The 20,132-nt window shown below is 38.6% G+C and overlaps 1 protein-coding gene across 4 annotated transcripts in view; it reads left to right on the forward strand.

Moving 5' to 3' along the window:
- PLD5 (phospholipase D family member 5) overlaps positions 1–20,132 on the forward strand; it is a 163,347-nt gene that overhangs the window by 21,354 nt on the left and 121,861 nt on the right. Inside the window, exon 1 of one of the 4 annotated variants that reach the window (XM_062637349.1) lies at positions 7,202–7,945. The exons of the other annotated variants lie outside the window; for them this stretch is intronic. Within the exon in view, the coding sequence (XP_062493333.1) occupies positions 7,943–7,945 (3 nt within the window). The 5' untranslated portion in view covers positions 7,202–7,942. Of the gene's footprint in view, positions 1–7,201; positions 7,946–20,132 lie in introns of those variants that run through there. 4 annotated transcript variants of the gene reach the window in all.

Genomic DNA, 20,132 nt, shown 5'->3' on the forward strand with positions numbered 1-20,132 from the left:
TAAGAATTTCTTCTCCATGGTATCCTTCAAGTTGACATCTGTTTCTATCTGTGATGTCTTCAGGCAGATAGCAACACTCTCTTTCATGTTAAGACCTTGCAAGTACATGAAGCTGTCCATGTTGTCCAGGTTGGTCCCTTTTTGTTGTGTCCCGTCATGGCAGTCAGCTTTGTTGCAAAGTAGTTGTAATGTGTCAGCCTGGGAAGTAGCTAATTTTCTTCACAGCACTGTATGGTTCTGTGTTTTGGATGCATGGCTAAACATGATTTCACTTTCTCATAGGTAGGAGTTATTTATGTCTTTGTATCTATCTTTTAAGCTTGGTGAAATAAGCAAAAGACTCTTTAATGTTGAGCTCGCTGTATTTGCCCACAATTAGTTTAGGGCAAAGCCTCAGCTATGCTGTCCCTCTGTCTTGTAAGGGCACAGCCCATCCTTTAAATCAGTTTTCTTCTTTTTCCAAAGGATTTTGGTTAAAAAATTTAGTTCAGAAGCTTATGCAGTTTTTTGAGAAACCTTTCAGAGTTCTTGTTACTGAAGTCAACTCTTCCGTGTTCTTCTTTCTTGTATGCTTAGCTGCAAGTGCGCCAGATTATCATCTGCTGCTATCATCAGTTTTTCAAATGTTCTGTCATTTCTAGAGACGGTTTCTGTTCAGATGTCTGACCACTTGCTGTATCTTTTCACAAAATGCTGTCAGCGCATGTAGTCCATTGTTTTGGTAAAAGTGCTGGTAATCCTCCAACCACTCTTTCAGAAAGCAGTTTTCTCAGAGCATCAAGCAAGGCTTTGGAGTTGGGAGTGTTTGTCCCTGTTGCCTTTGCTACTTTTAGTGTCCTTGTTAACCTCTGTTCCAATATTGATAAAAATTGAGGGTTTTGTTTGAGGTTTTTTTGTCTTTTTTTTTGTGAGGGTTTTTTTCTTTGGTTGGGTGTTCTTTTTGGTATGGTTTTCTTTTGGTTTTTGTTGGTTTTGTTTGGTGTGTTTGTTTTTTGTTGTTTTTTCTTTTTTTTTTAGGGATTAGTTTTTTGTGTCTTTCACACTTTCTTAACTTTATGTAGTGTCTGTAGTATACCTGCATGGTAGTATATGACTACTTGACAGCATCTATTTGCTGTTGCTCTTTTGTTTTCCCTTTGAATGGATGGAGGCTGGATGTGACATCTAAGGCTTCTGTGATAACTCCCTAGTGCCCATCAGATGACTGCCCTTCAGGATTCATTCCTGGGCCAAATCCTACAGCATTTCCATATTGTTCTAAGCCTACTTCTTTCTCCACATTGTATCTTCATAGTTCATCTTTCTCATATTGCTTATAGTGGGGAGAATGGTAGTTTATGGCTTGGGAGTCCAGGTATGTGATGACATTAAGATATTGCTTGCTGCTGCTGTTCATATTTCATGGTAAAGGAAATCTAATCTTCCATATGTCTTGCAGGGCTGTGCAGGTCCATTTCTCGCTCAGCTTGTGCTGGAGATGTGTACTGTGTACACCTACACTTCTCCAGTTTTCATAAACTTGTAGCAGTTATTTGCCTGCTTAGTTTCTTGCTTATGTCTCTTTTCATTTGGAGGTGGGTTTAATCAGCACCTCCTGCTTCACAGTGTCTGATACCTGAACAAATGCTGGTGCTGTTCAGCTACTTCACAGTTTGTTCTTAGGATCAATCACTTCCCCAAGAACCCGTTGGTGAGGCTCACATGCTGATTTATAAAATAGGTTGCAATTTTAATTGAGCTAGTTACTATGGAATAGTTTTGTGCTCTCGTGGCCCTATTCCTCAGGAGTGTGCTACTATGTCTGTCAGGTACTGTGTTGCTAGGAATGTGAGCCTTTGCCATTTAATGTCCTTTGGAGCATTTTCTTGTCCATGTGACTTTACAGTAGAACTCTGCTGTGCTTCTCTATTTTATCTGGAGTTTTCCAGAGCTATCCCTCTCTAAGCATGTGTTTCTGTATTGCATACCAGCTTTCTGAGGGCAGCTCAGAAGGTCATAAGGAGGAGCATTATGATCATGGAAGTCCAACAGATGTTGGTCACTATTCTGTATTTAGCCCTGAGGTCACACCAAGCTCTGAAGATCTCCTTGGATGCTGTTCCATTTCTCCACTTCTGTCTCAAGCTATTCTCAACATAGTGGTAGCAGCTTTGATCTTCCTGCAATTTCTTTCCTCCTCTATCCAAGTTTGAAACTGGCATTAGGTAAGAATACTGCAGCAGAATTAAATGTCTTTTGTAATTTAGGAAAATTATATTAAGTGCAATTTCACATGGAAACAAAACTGAATTAACCACCACAGCTGCTTTGATGTATGTAGGAGGCCAAATTCTAATGTATGTAAAATGAATAGCTGTTTTTAAAATTGGCTATTTTTCAGTGTATACATTACATAGGCTTTTTGTATAAAAATCTGTTTTATTAAGTACTCGGCATATATTGTGATCATTCTTGCTTAGCTTAATTAAGTTAATTCAAGTGGTTGTTTTAAGATGATGATACTTCTGTGTTTTATACTTATTTCCTTGCTGGAGAACGGGGCCCGAGCAATGCTGCACCCCCCCCTCGTGGCGAGAGGGAGAGGAAGAGAGTGCCTGACTGTCGTCCCCTTGAAAGCAACATGAAACCAAGATGTGCCGATTTGTGTTTTCTTCCCATTTTGAATATTAGCGAGTATTTCTTTAGGAATGGAAGTTACTGAGGGAAATACTTGTATTTCAGACAGAAAAGTTTGCCGATAAGCTATTATTATACTGATAACAATTCTGATATTTTAAGGCTGTGTATCATCATCACTAACATATATGGGATATACAGTGTAGACTGTAGAAAGATCCCTTGAGTTACTTTGTGATGGAAGGATGCTTGGCAAAGGTGTTCACTAAACTTGCAAAGTAGTGATCTGTGATTAGTGTTAAAAATACAATAGCCTAAACCCTAAACTTCTTTAAATGAAACTCCTTAAACATCTGCTTCTTGTGTCAGAATATGATCACAGTTGTGTGCTCATTCCAGTGGTTAGATCAAGAAATGTTGGTCTGAGTCATTTAGCTGCAGCATGCATAGGAACTGTGTCATAGTCTCTGTTGATTTTGATGACAGGAGGTGGAAGTTGCCCACCCTCTCAGTGCAGTGCTGCATCCCACTCCTGTGCCTCCTCTCCCACAGCCGTCTCCCCAGGGCGCTGAAGAGTCTCTGATAGCCCACCTGCCTGCTCCAAGTGGGGAAGTGGTGGAGGCAGGCTCTGCACAGCAATCTGGGGGCCTATGGAGAGGGTCTAACAACTGTCTTTTCCTTTATATGGTTGCATGTGTCTATGAGAGGCAGATTCTGCTCCGTTTTGAAGCTGTTACCTGGCTGTGCTGTATGGGCAGCACAGCAGAGGCCTAGGTCTGTCAGAGCTTGAGCTGGGGTGGTCTTTTGGTATAAATAGTTGGCAGAAACAGAGAATCTAGTTACTGTTTCACAGCCCTTGGAGATCGTTTCTTTGGACTCTGAATCAGTGTACCACAGCAAAAGAGAAGAAACTGTTTCTAGGCAGCTGGACTCTGGGAGGCAGCACTCATATGTTTTTTCAGCAGCATCTGATAGATAAGAAGGCACTCTTTTGAGTTTTTTCTTTTTTTTTTAAGAAAACTTTTTTAATTTGATGGCATTTTTTTTTGCAACTGTTTTTAACTTTCACTCTTAGCTTTAACTTTGAAATAGTTCTTCACAAAATAATGAGAAAATATTTCTTTGAAATGTAGTTTGCATGTGAGAATGTGGTAAAGCTTCTTGCAAGGTGAAACACTGCTGTCTGAAAGGAATTTTTGTGATTGTCAGCATGCGTTCAGTTGACTTTTTTTAGTACATGGAAATAGATTCTGTTGTTCCAAGTACATCTGACCAAGATAGGCTAAACTTCATACTAGAAGTATTTTGGCTTGGATTTTAAAATATTTGGGTGTCTTAAGGTCTTGAAGTGTCTTACCGTGTTCTGCACCATGGTTTATTGTTTTCCCGTTCCTGAGGAAATGGAATATCCTTAAAATGAGAATATACATGTTGATATGCTGTATAGATCCCAGCTATCATGGTGGATTTAGACCTTTTCTGAGAGTGAAAATTTCAGAGAAGGAATGGGGAAAAAATATATATTTTATCAAATTATTAAATATTCTAAGTCTTTTGTTAGTCATTTTTCTGTTTTGTAGGTTTCTTTGAGAGTTTGTATCTGTTTGGGTTTCCTGACTTTTAGAATTCCTGCAGATGTGTGTAACCTAGTTTATCTTCATTCTGCAAAGTAAAAAAATATTGCACACTTTTGCCTAATTCCTCATCTCAGTCACAGAGCTGTGATTTATTTTTAACTATTTCTAGCAAGCTGTTCATAGGTCTTTTAATGTATTACAACTTATGGGGAGAGATGGTGCTTCATAATGCTAGGGATGATTTGAACAGACTTAGAGTGCCCCAAGAAAGCCATAACTGCATGTCCCTTAAGCTTTGTGGCATCTCAAGCAAATCCAAAATGACTCAACAGTTCTGCATTTAAATTCATTAGGGCTTTTGAAATAATGAAAATTTGAAATACTTTGATTTTTCCATCCTGTCTTCAGATAGCAATTGCATGCCGTAATAACAACAACAAAAAAATTCTACTGGGACAAAAATTCAGTTTTTTGATCAATTCATTTATCTTTGGTACCTCTTAATACAGCTGTTTGATTGTTGCAGACTGAGGGCTCTAGTGCAAAGGTTTACATGCTGTAGAAAACATGCACATGTGAAGGAGTAGATCTGGCAATGGAAGTTACGTCATAAAAATAGATTACTTTTAATCCAACAACAGTTTTTTTCAGCATCATTGTGCATTCCTTGATCATTTTGAGCATTCAAGGGCTTGCGTATGTCATTGCTTAAGAAAAACAGTTTAAATAAGTGTTTAATCTGTGTGGGCTGCTAGCTGCATTTCTACAGGTGCCTAAGGAATGTGATCCTTTGAGAACGTGAAGCCCATGAGAGCTTTTTTCTTTATTTTGTAAATAGCCTCTGATGACAGTTAACCTGATGGAAAACAAAATCATCTTTAAGTGTTATGTAGGGGTAAATGTTGAAGTTCACGTTTAAACTATTGCAGTTATACCAGTACGCAGTTCTTTCCCTTAATGGACACTTCTTTTTGCCTCTGTGTGTGTGTGTTGGAAGGAGTTTACAGTAAATGAAAAAGGAGGCCTTCTTTTGAAGGAAAAGTGCTAATGCTATAGCATGTCAGTTCTGCCTGTATACTTGTGTTGATAGTGCTTGTACTATATAGAAACATCTTAGTTGAATTTAGGAGATTATATAGTCACTTGAGTTTGGGATGTGTCTGTTTTAAATATGAGATGCCAGAATTCACTCTGAAATTTGCATGCATTCAATTAATTATTAACTATTCAATATGAAATGGAGGTATCTGGCTTCACTGACTGAAAGAGAGAGTTGAAAATTGTTTGCATGTGTGCATAGGGTCATATCACCCTGTTCCATCCATGTTATCTGTAGAAACCTACAGGGGCAAGATTTGGCTGCGTGTCTTCATATTCACCATCTGATCACTATCCCAGTATGTATCTTTTGTGATTATAAGGGTTTCAGAAATGTCAAGGTTTACACAAATGGTTTGCACACACTAGCAAGGTGGCTGAAAATATTCTGATGGAAAAGCTTTTATTTCTAAAATAGAGCAAGCCCTCTGTAGCTTTTGAATTGTTTCACAGAATTGTCTGTTGGATCTCAAGGATATTACAAGTGGAGCCCTTGAGATGGGAGTCCCATTAGCAGTCTGACTAACCCAGCTATACAAGTCGTTTGCTATCATTGCCAAACTTCTGGTGCAGCACTGGGCATTTTCCAATGCATCTTCTGCTCCCTCCATGCTGCAGAAGCTGCTAAGGCAAAGTCACGGCAGACAGCTTTCTGGTCAAACAGTGGAACCAGTGCTCTACACTTTCTTTATCCTGTAAACTACCTTGTTATACTGTTGCCCATTTTCTTCCCGAAATTTTGTCTTGGTTTCATAGAATCTCTTTTGTTTAATTTTTCACCCTCCTTTATGATTCTGTCAACACCTTTTTTTTTTTGACATTGTTTTGCTGTATTTATTGGGGGTTGAAACTTGGTCCCTTTATTTACATAAGATAACACATCTGTAAATACAGATCAAGTTCATCTTTGTTGTGATGGCTTGCAGATAAATTTTGTTAGTTTTGGCTAAAAAGAAAAGTATGTAATAGAGAAATCTTCTTGTGGCTATTCAGCTAGAAAATAACAGCTCAATATGGCTGTTACCTCCTGTAAACTCCCCTGCTGCTGCTTTATTGTCACCTTGGAAAACAACTTAATCTTGTGATTTCCATAACATGTCATTTATTACTTTGTTCTTTCTCTGAGTTTGAAAAAACAGTCAGTGCTATTGATGACTAAGTCTTATTTCTCTCTATAATTTCTTCCAATAAATTCATTGTTGTTTCAACAAATAATGTCCATCCAGCTGATTTTCACCTTCTAAACAAGCTTGACAATTAGTCCAGCGTCCTTTCCTTTGCTTTTTTTCAGGTCAGTCATGCACTCTCATACCCATTCAAACTGATTCAGTTTGAATCAGAAAATCATTATTGAATCCTCTTACAAAGAGAAGAAAGCTAAGAGCACCTCTTCTGAATTTCTTTTCCTTTCTTTCACAGAGCATGGTCTTAACTTTTCTAGATGTTTATAAACTCTCAGTCATTGAAGAAGCAATGACTCCATCCTCTTTCATCCATTCATTAAAATTTCAGACTCAATCTTGTGCTTTCTAGTACAATAACATGCTTCCTCCTTGAGAGAATTTCTAAGGTAGTCTCCGTAGCCTCTTAATGGCCCTTCTGTTAAAACTCTCTTATTGTAATTCCTCCAAAGCTTGGATATAGTCAGGTTGCTGGGTTATTACTCTACCTATTAAATGAGCCAGAATTGTCTGATTTGGGCCTTTCTGCCTCCTTCTTTGTCATCTCTTACTGTGTTCTTTGACAGCAAGGTCTGTTGAGTCAGGACTGTCTTTGTTTTTTGGGCTTCTTTTGTATCGCACCCAGCACAGCAGCATCCTGAGGTTGTCACTGAGAACATTAAAGTGGTTGTAATATTAACTAAGTAGTTAATCGTAGTTACAGCATTGCAGAGAGATTGTCTGTGGTGTGTATTCTTGAGGGGATGGGGGTAGAAACACATAGCAGAAGTACCAGTTGATCATTTCATCTCTTTGGAATTTACCACCTTGTCTTCACTAGGAAAAAAGTGTTTATCAAAAAAAAAAAAAAAAAGTAAAGACAACGCAGAGCGACCACATTGCAAATAAAAGATGCTCTTAGCTAATTTGAAGGGGCATTTGGCTGTCTTACAAAAACACCGTGTGTTTTGGCAAAGTCAGGAGCTTTGGCTTAGGAAACCCATGTTTGGAATAACAGGGTGTGTTGCAAGTCAAAATTCAGGTGTCTTGGCAGAGATATATGCATAATCTGGCATGATGCCTTTCTGCACTGTGCCTAGCTGTAGCAAGTGCTAAAGTCCCTTGTGAACAATATATGAATCTCATCTTGGGGGAAAAAAAAAGAAAAAGAGGAGGAGGGAAAAGGGAGCCAGGGTTTATTTTAACATATAGTGGATATAAAAAACAAGTATCAGAAGCAAAACATTTCCATGAAGCGTTTGCTGTGAAAATTCTGCAACTTCTTGTTGCAAACCTCTTTATCGCTTGGATTGGCTGATTTCCAGAGCATCAAGGCTAGGAACTGAGAGACTGAAATATAATCAGTGGTGATACATTTTAACCACAGAAAACATTCTCTGCTTCCAAAGCCTCTGGTGTCTCTAGTAGGCAGTACAACAGCAACAGCTCCCTGCTGCTGGACTCCAGAGACGGGGAAAATTTTGAATCAGAATGGTAAGAAGCTCTTTACTTTTCACCAGATTGGGATTATTACTTTGCAAAGAATGCTTAGAAGATGGTGATGAAATTAGTAGGGATTAGCAATTAAACCAAGGAAACTGTGTAACAATCAGTGCATTATCAATGTTTTGCTACAAGAGATCAGCAAAGCAAGTTGGTGACAAATATCCTTGGCACTGAACATGTGCAGCTTATATAAAATCTTTTAAAACTGGGAAACAATGCTCACTCGAATCTGATGTAAAATGTAAGCCTGTCTACTTGTCTTATTGTGGAAGGGCAGCTGCATGGGCTTTAAAAATGATTTTGCATTAATAACCACCGATACAGACATTAGACATACAAATATAAATAAACCTATGCTGATCGCTTATGCAGGCTGTATGTTTATGTTTTCTTTTGTTGGGTTTTTGCTGGGGCTTGGGGGTTTTGTGTTTTAGAAAGAAGCAGACATGCTCAGTACATAGCTTTTGACTTTTAGGGAACCAAGAAGTTTTTATTTTTCTGGGTTTTCTGTCCATGAAGACCTGTTAGTCACATTGTGTTTCTCTTGTGTAATTGTTTAGTGAGAAAGATAACCAGGAAAACTTTTTAGGATAGTGATTTTGTTCTTTGTAACTATGTAAATATTCATATCTAAATATTAAACAATGGAATTAGTATATAAAACACAAATATAAAATCTGAAATTATAGTAAAATGATACCAGTGCTATTAGTAGTTTAAACAGTGCTTAAAGATACAATAAAATATTCTTATTAGCAGTTTTCTAGGTATTAAAGAAGTGCAGGGGGGAAGGGGGTTATCTCCACAGATATTGGGAGTGTTTAGCCCCAAGACTCATTGCCAAGACTGTCTTATTTTGCTTTGTTTTTTAATTGAAATATGAATCAAGACCAGTCTCCTGTATGGGGACTCAGCCATTCAATTTAAGTGCATACTAAGTCGAGGAATACATTGATTATGAAGTTAGAGTACATCCGGATGAAAGGAAAACAAATTACTAAATAAATATGAAGAGTACTGAAATGTGCTTACTTGACAACCCAGCTGATACGTGGGAACTTATTCCCTTTGTGATTCAAATGGAAGAAATTTTTAAAAGAGCCACTATGGGAGTCTGAAAAGTGCACAGCAGATGTGAAACTATGATTTGGTATTTTTTTTTATCTTTCTTGTGCATTTGTTGTTGCTGAGCAGTATGAAAATTAGAATGCAAGAACTGAAACTATCAGTGAATGCTTTCTGATGGTTTCCTTTTCAAAGTGGTTTCACTGAGTGGCAAGAAATAAAATACTGAAGTACAGTAAGTAGTAAATTGTATTATCTTGGCCTATATATTCCAGTTTATGACTGTAAACATACTTTGTGGTAAAGATTTATTATTTCCTTCTCAACATGCAGCATAGATTAACAAAATCAATAACTGAATGGCAAGCAAGCTGTAAGGTTCTTGGAAAGATGTTTAGTGTCAGTGTAAGCATGGTGTTGTTTTTAACTAGGGTGGTGGTTGTCATTATTGTTATTGTTGTTGTTGTTATTACTGGTACTTGACACTTTTTCCAGGTGTGTGATTCCTTAGTTCCTATGTAAGTCAAATACAGATATGCCTCAGTAACAGGAAATTAAAAAAAAAATAAAAATCCTTCTAGAAACGTAACATTCAACATCCTTGCTCTTGATAGTTTGAGCCAAAGTAAACTTGCATTGTTTTTGTGGATTAGCTAGGTAACTAGTGCAGGCAGTTCACAAGGGACCTGTTTCTTTCAGTTTGAATTGTCTGGGCAATTTTAAACTGGTAGGATTTCTTTCTTAAAGAGAGGTCAGAATTGCAAGCTGTCAGGGACTAGATACCCAGCTTTAATTTTTCAAAGTGTTCTTTTTTCTAGGAGGACTAAGGAACAAAAATAAAATTATGAGTAATGTAACAGCCTTACCTGAAAAACTGAAGGGTTGTAAGCATAACTATTGCAGTGCTAAATTCTAATAAAGTATCATAGAGGATTAGTGCAAGAGGTGCTGGGTATGGCAAAGTTTAAGTGTCTTTCTGGTGCAGAATTTTAAAAAGCCTACTCACCAATTGAATGTACGATTCATACAAATGAATTTAGGTTAAATTTTTTTTTTTTTTTTTTTTTTAGCCCCCTCAAAAGTGTGCTAATCTGCCTGAAAGTGTAATCCTGTATTTAAAGAGCTACACTATAAATATGTAAGCTGTAGGTTTATATGTAATATAAATCATGTTTAGGGAAAAAAAAAAAACACAAGACAGTTTTGCACCTGCAATGAAGCTGATTCAAGACTCAGTAACATTCTCAGGTTTTACTGGTTTAGGTTTTTTTTGTTTTGTTCTCCTGCTTATTTTGGGGAAAAAGTAGTTTGTCCATTCAGAAGTATGGCTTTCATTCAGGCTGGCTTTCATAATGCTGTTGCTGAACAAGAATTGAAGTATTTAGTCAGAAGAAACCTGACACAGTACAGCTTTGAAATCACAGGTTTTGTGTGTGTGTTTAGTACTAATTTATATGCCTGAACTAACTTTTGGCAGAGTTCAGTTCAGATGATGTCATAACTATGTGACAGGCTGTTTACCACACCCATAAGTTTGTGCGCCATTCTAGACTGAAATACGCTGTTGCATGCTGCCCAAGTATTGTTTGTGAAGGGCAAAGATAATCGCTTTGACCCTTAATTGAAAAGTAATGCTGGAATATCTTCAGGTATGTATTAGAGTTTATTCATAATGGAATAAGCTTGTGTTTCGAAATCGGCGTTCATGCTTGCGGAGCCCAGATACTTTCAGTGAACAAAATATGACAGCAAGCAAGGTTTATGCAAGAATTCCTAAACTGCAGTCATTTTTTGTTGGTGGAGGATTTTTTTAAAGCCATTTTTTTGATTCATTATCAATATACTCTGCAGATCAGGTTTTTCTCACTGAAATCCGTCTTTTAAACTGTGCTATCATGCTGCAGGGTAACTTAAAATGAATTGCCTTCAGAAAGTTATAAATTATTTGCTGGGGCTTACATAATGTATTAGCATGTCTGCTGCATCTGTGTTCAAGACAGGGTTTTATTCCTTTATCCGTGTGATATACAAAGAAACTATTAAAAAGGGATGCTTTTAGCATTAGTATGTCCTTCTAGCTTTTATCCTGTCATGGTATCAAAAATGAAGGCAGGGGAAAAGGTCAGTCTGGCCTCTAGGTGAAATAATTGATGGGAGCAGCTTCCTGAGAAATAGAGCTCAAGTGGGAGGGTGGCTGGACAATAGATATTTTTCTGCATCTGGTTAATGTTCACATTGTAGCATTTGAAGTATTTTGAAATATTGAGACAAAATTCCGTGACCCATACGTCTTATGACTCTCATAACAGCGTGATGTTTTGCAGCACATAACTGTTCTTATACTTCGTGGCCATATTGAGAATACTGAAAACAGTTAAGGTTGAGACTTACTCTGGATCTCTCTTACATAAAAAAGGTTTGGAGAATACACAAGGGTACTGAAAACTTTGTACGCACTGATAGTGTGCAGGCATAAGAAGAGCCAGTTATGGAGTTGTGCCCTAAAGGATATGTTTCCGATGCTTGTATAATGAGTGTGCTCCAGTCAGAACAGAGTCTACATAATACATGATGGTAGGAGACACGGTGTGCAGTTTTGCAGTATTTCCAGGCTTGCCCCACTACATAGAGTGGTGATGGGAAGCTCTCATACTAGAGAAATTCTCTACATCTTGCACTTGAGTTTTTAGTCCACTGTAAATTTTATTTAAATCTGTTTTCTGATGTTGCTAAGTCACCTGGGGTTACACCTGCAGTCAGCTCTGTTGCATCATCTGATAATGAAGTAGAGAATGCAGAGGTGAGTGTTGTCTGCTCCCCTGTAACTGTGCCAGAGGCTCCACTTCCCTTCTGCTCACAAGATACACCTTGGGTATATGACTAAAGCTTTTTGGATCCGTAAAGATTTTTGAATAAGACTCGGAGCAGAAGGTTGGCAGCCTCTGTTGTACATACTTATCCAGATGAAGAAGGTAAATAAATCCTGATTGAAACCCACAGTACTTTTACCTCTATTGCCATGGTAGGATGGCTTTCCTAGTTATGGCTTTAACTCAATAGTGCTAAACTTTTGAGTAGGTCAGAGATGTTCTCAAACCATGTATTGCAGCCTTTTTTCCCCTTGTGTGATGGGATGTGTTTCATCATGTTACTTTTATGTGATAATTCTCCCTGTCACAGGATAGGAGGTAGTGTGTATGTCTCAAGCTACCAGGCTGAAGACTGCTGACATGTTCCTTTTATGACAGGACAATGCATATCCAGTTACAGGCAGGCTTCTGTTTGGGCCATATAATGGGTATTTATTTGCCCAATTGGTGACTGAGACTGGACATGCATTTGGGAAAAATGGCAAGAAGGAGGATGCTATAGGACTACATCTCAGATTTAACTTTTTCCCTGTCAATACTTATAAAAGTTTTTGTTGTGGTCCTTCCTGTTCAGAAATTAAAAACAAAAAAATAAAAAAGATCTGTGTAGCGTGGTATAGATTTTAGGAGCATTAGTTCTAAAGAGAAAGTGTTGGAAGAATATATACTTGATTTGGCCCAAACGCTCTGAGTCACTGGGTCTTGAGTAACCAAAGAGCTACTGCTCTGCAAACCTGTGATTCATTCAAGTAAGAATGAACGATCTTCCATGGACTCAACTTGGCCTGCAAAACTTATGTGAGAAAAAGAAATGGTGGTGTTTTGGTTTGTGGGTTTGGTTTTTGGTTTTGTTTTGGTTTTTTTTTTTTTTATTTTTTTTTTCATTGGTGCAATAAAATCATAGGATGCTTTGGTCTGGAAGAGACCTTAACAATCATGTAGTTCCAACCCCCCTGCCATGGGCAGGGATACCTCCCACTAGACCAGGTTGCTCAAAGCGCCATCTAACCTGCACTTAAATACTTCCAAGGATGGAGCAAACAGAAAGGGCTAATTTTAGAGAGTGGTAAAGAACTCCATGATAAAAAAGTCCTTTAAGGCAATTAAACCTTGTTAGGTTCTTTTCTGACTCTATGAAACTTGTACACATGACTGTTAATTTTCTTATTTTTCTCTTTGTAGGATTGTCAAAGTTGATAGGCATGTTAAAAAGAAACCTTTTTTGTCTTACTCTTCATTCCAACTATTCAAAAACAGCACTTGCATCTAATAATTTTTCCACTACAGCACAGGTAGAGACAAAATTGGTTTCCTTGCACATGCAAAGCATGAGAAAATTAGTTCTATGTGAGGGATGAATACACCACACTAGGAATGTTACAGACAGAATATACTAAGGTCTGTGCTAACATTTGTTTGCTGCAGAGGTCATCATGAAATTATGTTTGCACTTAACTGCTTCCTCTGTGAACTTAAGCTGATCTTGGACTCGGTTTCCTCTGTCCCTCAGTGCTGGTGTGGTCCTGTAGCTAGCAAGTGATGGGGAGTTTCTTCATCCTTAGCTGCGCCCCATGTATAGCTTCTGTTTCAAGGTCATTCGTATATTCATCATTCGAAGCTAATTACTCAGTTTGGGCTTCTAGGAAGCTGCAGAAGAGCTTCAAAGACTGAGTCCTGAAAGATTCTTTTGTCTTGGTGATCCTGGTGGATTTGATGATTTTGAACTTGACAGGTAATTGCTGTATTACTAGGATCCAAGAAAGGAAGTTTGTTGGTGGTAAAAAAGTACTAAGAAACTACTATTACGGATGTAGTTTTCAGTGGATGGAGAACACATGCTCCGAGATAACAGCAGTTCATTCCTCTTATGCTGGCAATAACAGCATTTGTAGCGTGTGCCATTGCACAAAGGCACTGTTTGTTCTTTCATTTTGAAGAAAAAAATAACCTAAAACATATTCCCCCCAAAAAACAAACCCACCCAAATGCAATCAACCAACCTGCAATCAAAATTGCTAATATTTATAACTTCTTCTAAACATGTGTTTAGATATTTTACTTCATATGGCGAACAGTACTGCAATTAACTAGACACATGTGTTGTTAAGTGCTTGGAAAAAAATAAACAAATCTGAGTGTACCAGGGTAAACATGAATCTTTCTACTGTGTCACTTTCAGAACTCCTCGAGGTCATGGCAATGCAAATCTAACTGAAAAAATTAGTTTTGATGCCTTGCATCATGAGAGAGAGCTTGCAGTTTTTTAACTGTTATAGAAGGGAGTTTATTATACAATACTTTAGAATTTTTGTGACTTTGTTACATTAATGTCTTACGAATGAAGTTGGCTCCTCCGTTAATTAGAGTCCCTTTTTAGTAAAAGGAAATGTAAAGATACTTGTAGAAGAATCTGAAGGATGAATAAAGGCTGAGAGACTGCTAATTTCTGTTGATGTAGGATGGCTTTAATAGTCGTACAGTCGTAGCAGCCTTCTGGATTTTCTATTCTTTGGATATAGTGCATTTGCTGTGTATCATTTAATGGTCCAAAAACAGCGAAATATTTGCTCTGAGCTGTGTCAGTGGTGGTGTCCAGAGGAGGTGACAATAGTAATTCATCTGCTGCTAAATATTACCTAGGAAGTAATATTGCTAGGAAATAGTAATTCATCTGCTGCTAAATATTACCTCGGAAGTAATATTGCTAGGAAGTAAATATTACTTAGGAAGTAATTCAGAAGTGACTTGGACATCAGAAATTAAGAGTCAGTTGCTCAGTCATCTTGCAAATGCTTTCTACTAGGTACGGGGTCTTGTGACTTTCCTGGGCTTCATGTCATCCTAAACAGATAAAAATATACTAGTTCTCCCTGGAAGTGTTCAAGGCCAGGTTGGACAGGGCTTTGAGCATCCTAACCTTTCTATGATTCCCTCTTCCTCCTCCCCATTACTCCTCCATATTCTGTGGAAAGGAAAAGGCTTCAGTGGATTTTGTTTTACCTGCTGCCTGACAAAGGTGTAGGCAGTGTGTGTGATAACACTTGTTTGCAAGAAGGGACAGCTTAGCTGATCCTGGAAACTCCTGGTCAAAATACACATTGTGGGCTATACTTTTACTGTAGCCCAAAGAAATCTTCAGCAGGAGGAGCTCAAGTCTCCTGAGGATTGGCCCTCAGCTAGGAGCTCTGATGGGAGGGCCAGGGCCAAGGCTGCTCCTGCTTGTGCCCACCTGTGATGAGTAGTTTGCTTTGCTAAGAGGTTGCTGTGTAATGTTTTGCTCCCAGGCCTGACTGAAGAAGTGTAGCAGAAAGTATGTGGGGAAAATTAATTGGCACAGCAGTCTTCCTCTGGGGAGGGTTCACTGAAGCTATGAAATAACTTTCCTCACCTATTATTTAAAAAGAAACCCTAGTGCAATTAACCTGGAGTTCATCAGTTTTCCTCTGTTTTAAAGACAGGCTCTTTCTAGTTTGCTGTACTTGTTTTACTGTAAACTTTGCTACTGAGTAAGAATTAGAATATTGCAACTGTCTGTGGTATACTGAGATGTCACAGTAACTGGAGTTGAGTGTTCTTGCCATTTCTGCTTTGCATTTTGGTATTAGGCGTTGCACAAAAACAGGGCACAGATTTAGACCTACACTGCATCATTGCAAAAGGGAAGAATGGTGAATTCAGTTAGTATTAATTTCAAAGAGAAATCCCAACCAAAACCATGAAGCCGAATTTGTCAGATTTCATAAACTAACCCTATGTAACTACCTGAGTTTAAAAAACATAGGTACTGTTGGTTGTAATGGTTAAAGTGAGACCCACAGCTGAATATGGCAGACTTGCAGAGTTTAGATAGGGAGATCATGTCCTGGGCTTACATAGATCTCTTGTGTTTTCTAGTAGTGGCTTTATATTTTTTTGCTGAGTCTTTGATCTCAGACTGTGTTGTGTAAATATGTATGTGTTTTTTAAATCAAAAGCATAATTTCTGAATGGACTGTGTAGGGAAATGGATGCAGAACATAGACCATGGTTAGTTTCAGGTGTTTACTCTTGGGGCCTGACACTCGCTAGGCTGCAGTGAGAAGCATATTATTTATTGTGTTATAAACACTCTTCTATCTTAAATTCTAAAATGTTTTTTTTCTGGATGGGGCTTGGAATAGAAACGGATGTACCTGGCAGTGAATTAAAATTCGGTGTTGTTTGTTCTTGCTTAAATTAGTGAAGAAAACTTCTAGGAAACACCATCGAGAATAACGTTCTAAAGATTTCAAATTATTTTGAAGGATGAGAATTCCCATGACTCATTTCATTAGAGCTGAAACATAATTCAGATGCTTCTTTACCACCTGTCACTTTTTTTTTTTTTTTGCATTTTTAGAGCGTGTATCTTCTCTCTCATAAATAAATAAAAGGGTTGAACTACAGAGAGAACCTCTTCTTTCCTTTTTTAGCCAGCAGGTTGTTTTCTGAATCCCGGTTAGTGAAGTGCTACTCCAATTATACAGCTGTAACCCACCTGGACAAATATATACCTAGTGGGAGTCCAATCTTTTCATTAAGTTACACTAGAAACTGGCTGGTATTGTTGTACAAACCAGGGAAAAGTGTGTAATTGGTTTTGCTTGTAATGTGAAATCACTGATCAGCCAGTTAATTCTGTTTTCTTTCCCATGCACACGGATTCCCACACACAGAGAGATGCAAAAAAAAAAAGAAAAAGTTCAAAAATAAGTTTTAAGCTGCAACAGTTCGGTTCCCAGATGTCTGGTTCCTTGGTTTAGGAAACTGCACAAGAGATTATCTAGTCCTGAAAGAAAAATTACTTAGGTGGTCCGAAACCTCTCATGATTGCCCATCTCCTAGTGTGTGCATTGCATTTTTCATGTGGTAAATAAAATTTTTAAATAATTCTTTAAATCATTGCTGCACAGCTCATCATGGAGCTTGCTAACATCTCATGCTTGCTGACACTGACAAACGGAAGACAAAAGCACTGACAAAGCATTTGAACACCCATAAGAGCCTGCAAGGCAGGTACTCCATCGTGGAGAGGGGAATAGTTCAGTGGATTTATACAGGGCATTAACCACTTCCCCTGTGTTATTTCCATGTTGTCCCTTTCAGGAACTGCAGATACATGCTGAAAAGGATGGGAAAGGCAATTTTCCAAGCTTTCTTGTTGTGTTTGTGCCATTAATATTCCTTCTAAATCAGGCACTCTGATTTTAAGCTGTCCTTTCATGTTCTGTGCTCTAGTACAGTGAGCTGGATTTGTACCTGTGTTTAAGTAAGCAGACATCTCTAGTGTTAATGCTTAAATTTGGAATCTTACCTTGTTCAGGTTTTTGAAAGGTCACTTCTGCTTGAGTTTGACAGGCTGTGCATGCTGACACATTGACAAATCAAATCCTCCTTATACTTCATACTGAAGTCACAACTGGAAAAGAGGCATCTTACTGGCTTATGTTCCCGAACCTGTGGACTGACTCTTGCATACTTTGCTAGAGGTGCAGCTAATCAAAACAGCTGCAGTGCAGAACACCTGGAAATTATGCAACTCTTAAATGTCTAAATGTAAATTTAAGAAACTAATTTTAAGCAGGCAGATTTGATCATTTTGCCCTTAGTTACCCAGGAAACCAGTTAATTACTATGCATTCACTTCAGCGCTCTGCATGCAGCTTTTAAAACATTTTATTGTAATTTTTCTTTTATTTTGTCTATAGCTAGTGTTTGTAGAAAGGGCTCTCTTGACAGCTCTGGCAAATGAAATAGTCTGCCTGCCCACGGAATATGTGCTCCTTAGACAGTGGCAGTCCAAACTTCCTCAAGCTGTTTTCTCAGTGTGATACAACTCTTCGGGGGGGGGGAGTGAAGAGAGAAAGAGTTGGGGGAGGAGTAGGGTCCTTGTAACATCAAGTCTTTGCCACTGAAATGCGTAAGCATTGTCAGAAAAAATGACCTGTATCTTCCTTCTAGTATAGAAAACAGTGCAGCTAAAAAATGGATGAACTCAAGCTCTGGAAAACTATATCCAGTCTGCAAACCATCAAGATCACAACCTTGATCCTGCTATGTTGTAATTGGCACTGGTGACAGATGATCTCATGAACTAAGCAGAGTTTTTCTTGCTCAGTATTGAGGCAAAAGAATTTTCAGAGTTCTAGTGGTGAAGCCTGCAGCAGAAAGTCCTGGGATGATATTTGCAAATTAAAGGTGCAAGTGGGAAATCTGGGAATTTACTCTAAAATGTTAGAATTGCAGCCTGTTGTGCTTCACCTACTAAATGCTAATCAAAGAATGTACAGTTATTGCTTCAGTTTGTCTTGGTGATGACTTTTGCTTAGATAGACTGTCCTGGGTTCCGCAGTAGCAGTCATGTTTTTCCTTTGTGTTAACTGGTACAGTGCAGTTTTTTGACTTTCAGCTTGGGAACAGAGCTGATAACAAGGATATTTTGGTTTGGCCAAGGACTTTGTGAGGCTCATGCTCTGCCAGGGAGGAGGGGAGGCTGTGAGGAAGCAGAGATGGGGCGCCTGACCCGGGCTAGCCGGGGAGGTATTCCATACCACAGCACGTCATGCCCGGGGTGAGGGGTAACTGGGAGTTACCCGGAAGGACAGGGGCTTCCGGGTGGAGCTCGTTTCTCTTGGCCGGTGGTATCGTATTCTCTTCCCTTGTTATTTTCCCTTATCATTGTTGTAGCTGATAGTAGCGGTGGTGATTTGTTGCTGGACTGTTTTTGTCTCAACCCATAGGAGTTGCACTCTCTCGATCCTCCTCCCCGTTCCTCCGGGAGCGGGGAAGGGGAGAGCCCCAGTGCGGGGAGGCGGGGGGGGGAGACGGACACGGACCTCGATTGTTGTCAGCTCGGCACCACTCACTGGGAGTGAGTGAACAAGCTACCTGACTGGGTTTAAACCACGACATAGACATATAATGCTATTCCTGATAGCTACAAATCACTAGTCACCTAGCACTCCTAGGAAAATCATCCAGGAAGCAGTCAGTCTTTTTTAACAAAGGATTGCGTAGTTCGCTTTCCAAGTGGTTTACAGGCCTTCTGGTTCTGTTAGTAAATAGCCTAAAAATCACGGAAGATCACTGACAGAATCATTCTGTGGTTCTTTAGTGATCACTCTGAATTAAGAAATGCTTCAACAAAAATAACAGGGCAATAAAAATGGAGCGTATCCATGACATTTTCATTTCACAAATCTTTGCTCTATTGTGACTGAAAATTGAAATATAGAAGGAATGTTCACATCATCCAACTTCAAGCATCTGTCTTAAATAGCTACAGTGCTTTATAGTCACTCTTATTTTATGCAGCTTTTGTAGTTATGAGAAATGTTGGTTATTCAGGAAGTTGTCAAGACCATCTCTATTCAAGCTGTGTTTCTAAGGTAGCTTAAATGATCCAGTTCAGGCTGTGTATAGCTGCCGTCCTTCAAGCCATGCTGCCCCATCCTTGTAATAAATCAGTTTCAGGAGCTGCTTGCTTGAAAACTAACCAAGAGTGTCGGTCTTCTGGGATGAAAGACATCGTCTACTTCAGGGGAGAGCTGCAGACTTCGACTTGGCAAGGAATCTGTGATTTGGCTCATAAAGGCAGGAGTATTGCTAAGCATAAACAAAAAAGGACTATGTTAAGACTGTAAGAGCGCAAAAGAAAACACTGGGATTTACTCTCTGGTCATGAAAGTCACTCAGGAGACTCTTGTTCTTTCAGTGATCTCTTGAATAATTAAATAATTTTTCATAGGTTTCTCTATCAGGTTATACTTTTGAGCTGATCACTTAACTTCTGAGAGAGCTGTGAATTCTAGTGGTTTTCCTCCTGCAGACAGTACAATACAAAGATGCTTGCGTTACTGGTGCTCTAAACTTACGGGCTTTACAGCATCTAAGTTCTAGATTTGATGTTACTCTAAGTAATTAGTGGTGCACTACGTAACTCTAATTGAGCTATCAGCATTGGTCTTGTACATGTTGCATCTTCTTTAATAGAAGAGAACCAGGAAGAGTTGCATAGGAGAAAATGGAAAACATCTCACTTGTCATTTGAACTAAACACATTCTTTCTACCTCAAGAATCAGTATTTTAGAAGGTGAGAAGCACTATGTTTTGCTGTCTTGGTGCCTTTTAGGGGTTCTTAAGTTTTAGAACCAGTAAGTAAAGAAACCATAGTATATTTGCATTTGTAGGTGTAAGGAACATGGGTCTGTTACAGAGATGT

Source organism: Pezoporus occidentalis, unplaced genomic scaffold (assembly GCF_034315485.1).
Source record: "Pezoporus occidentalis ecotype Australia unplaced genomic scaffold, CSIRO_AGI_Poc_V1 ctg52, whole genome shotgun sequence".
Taxonomy (NCBI): domain Eukaryota; kingdom Metazoa; phylum Chordata; class Aves; order Psittaciformes; family Psittacidae; genus Pezoporus; species Pezoporus occidentalis.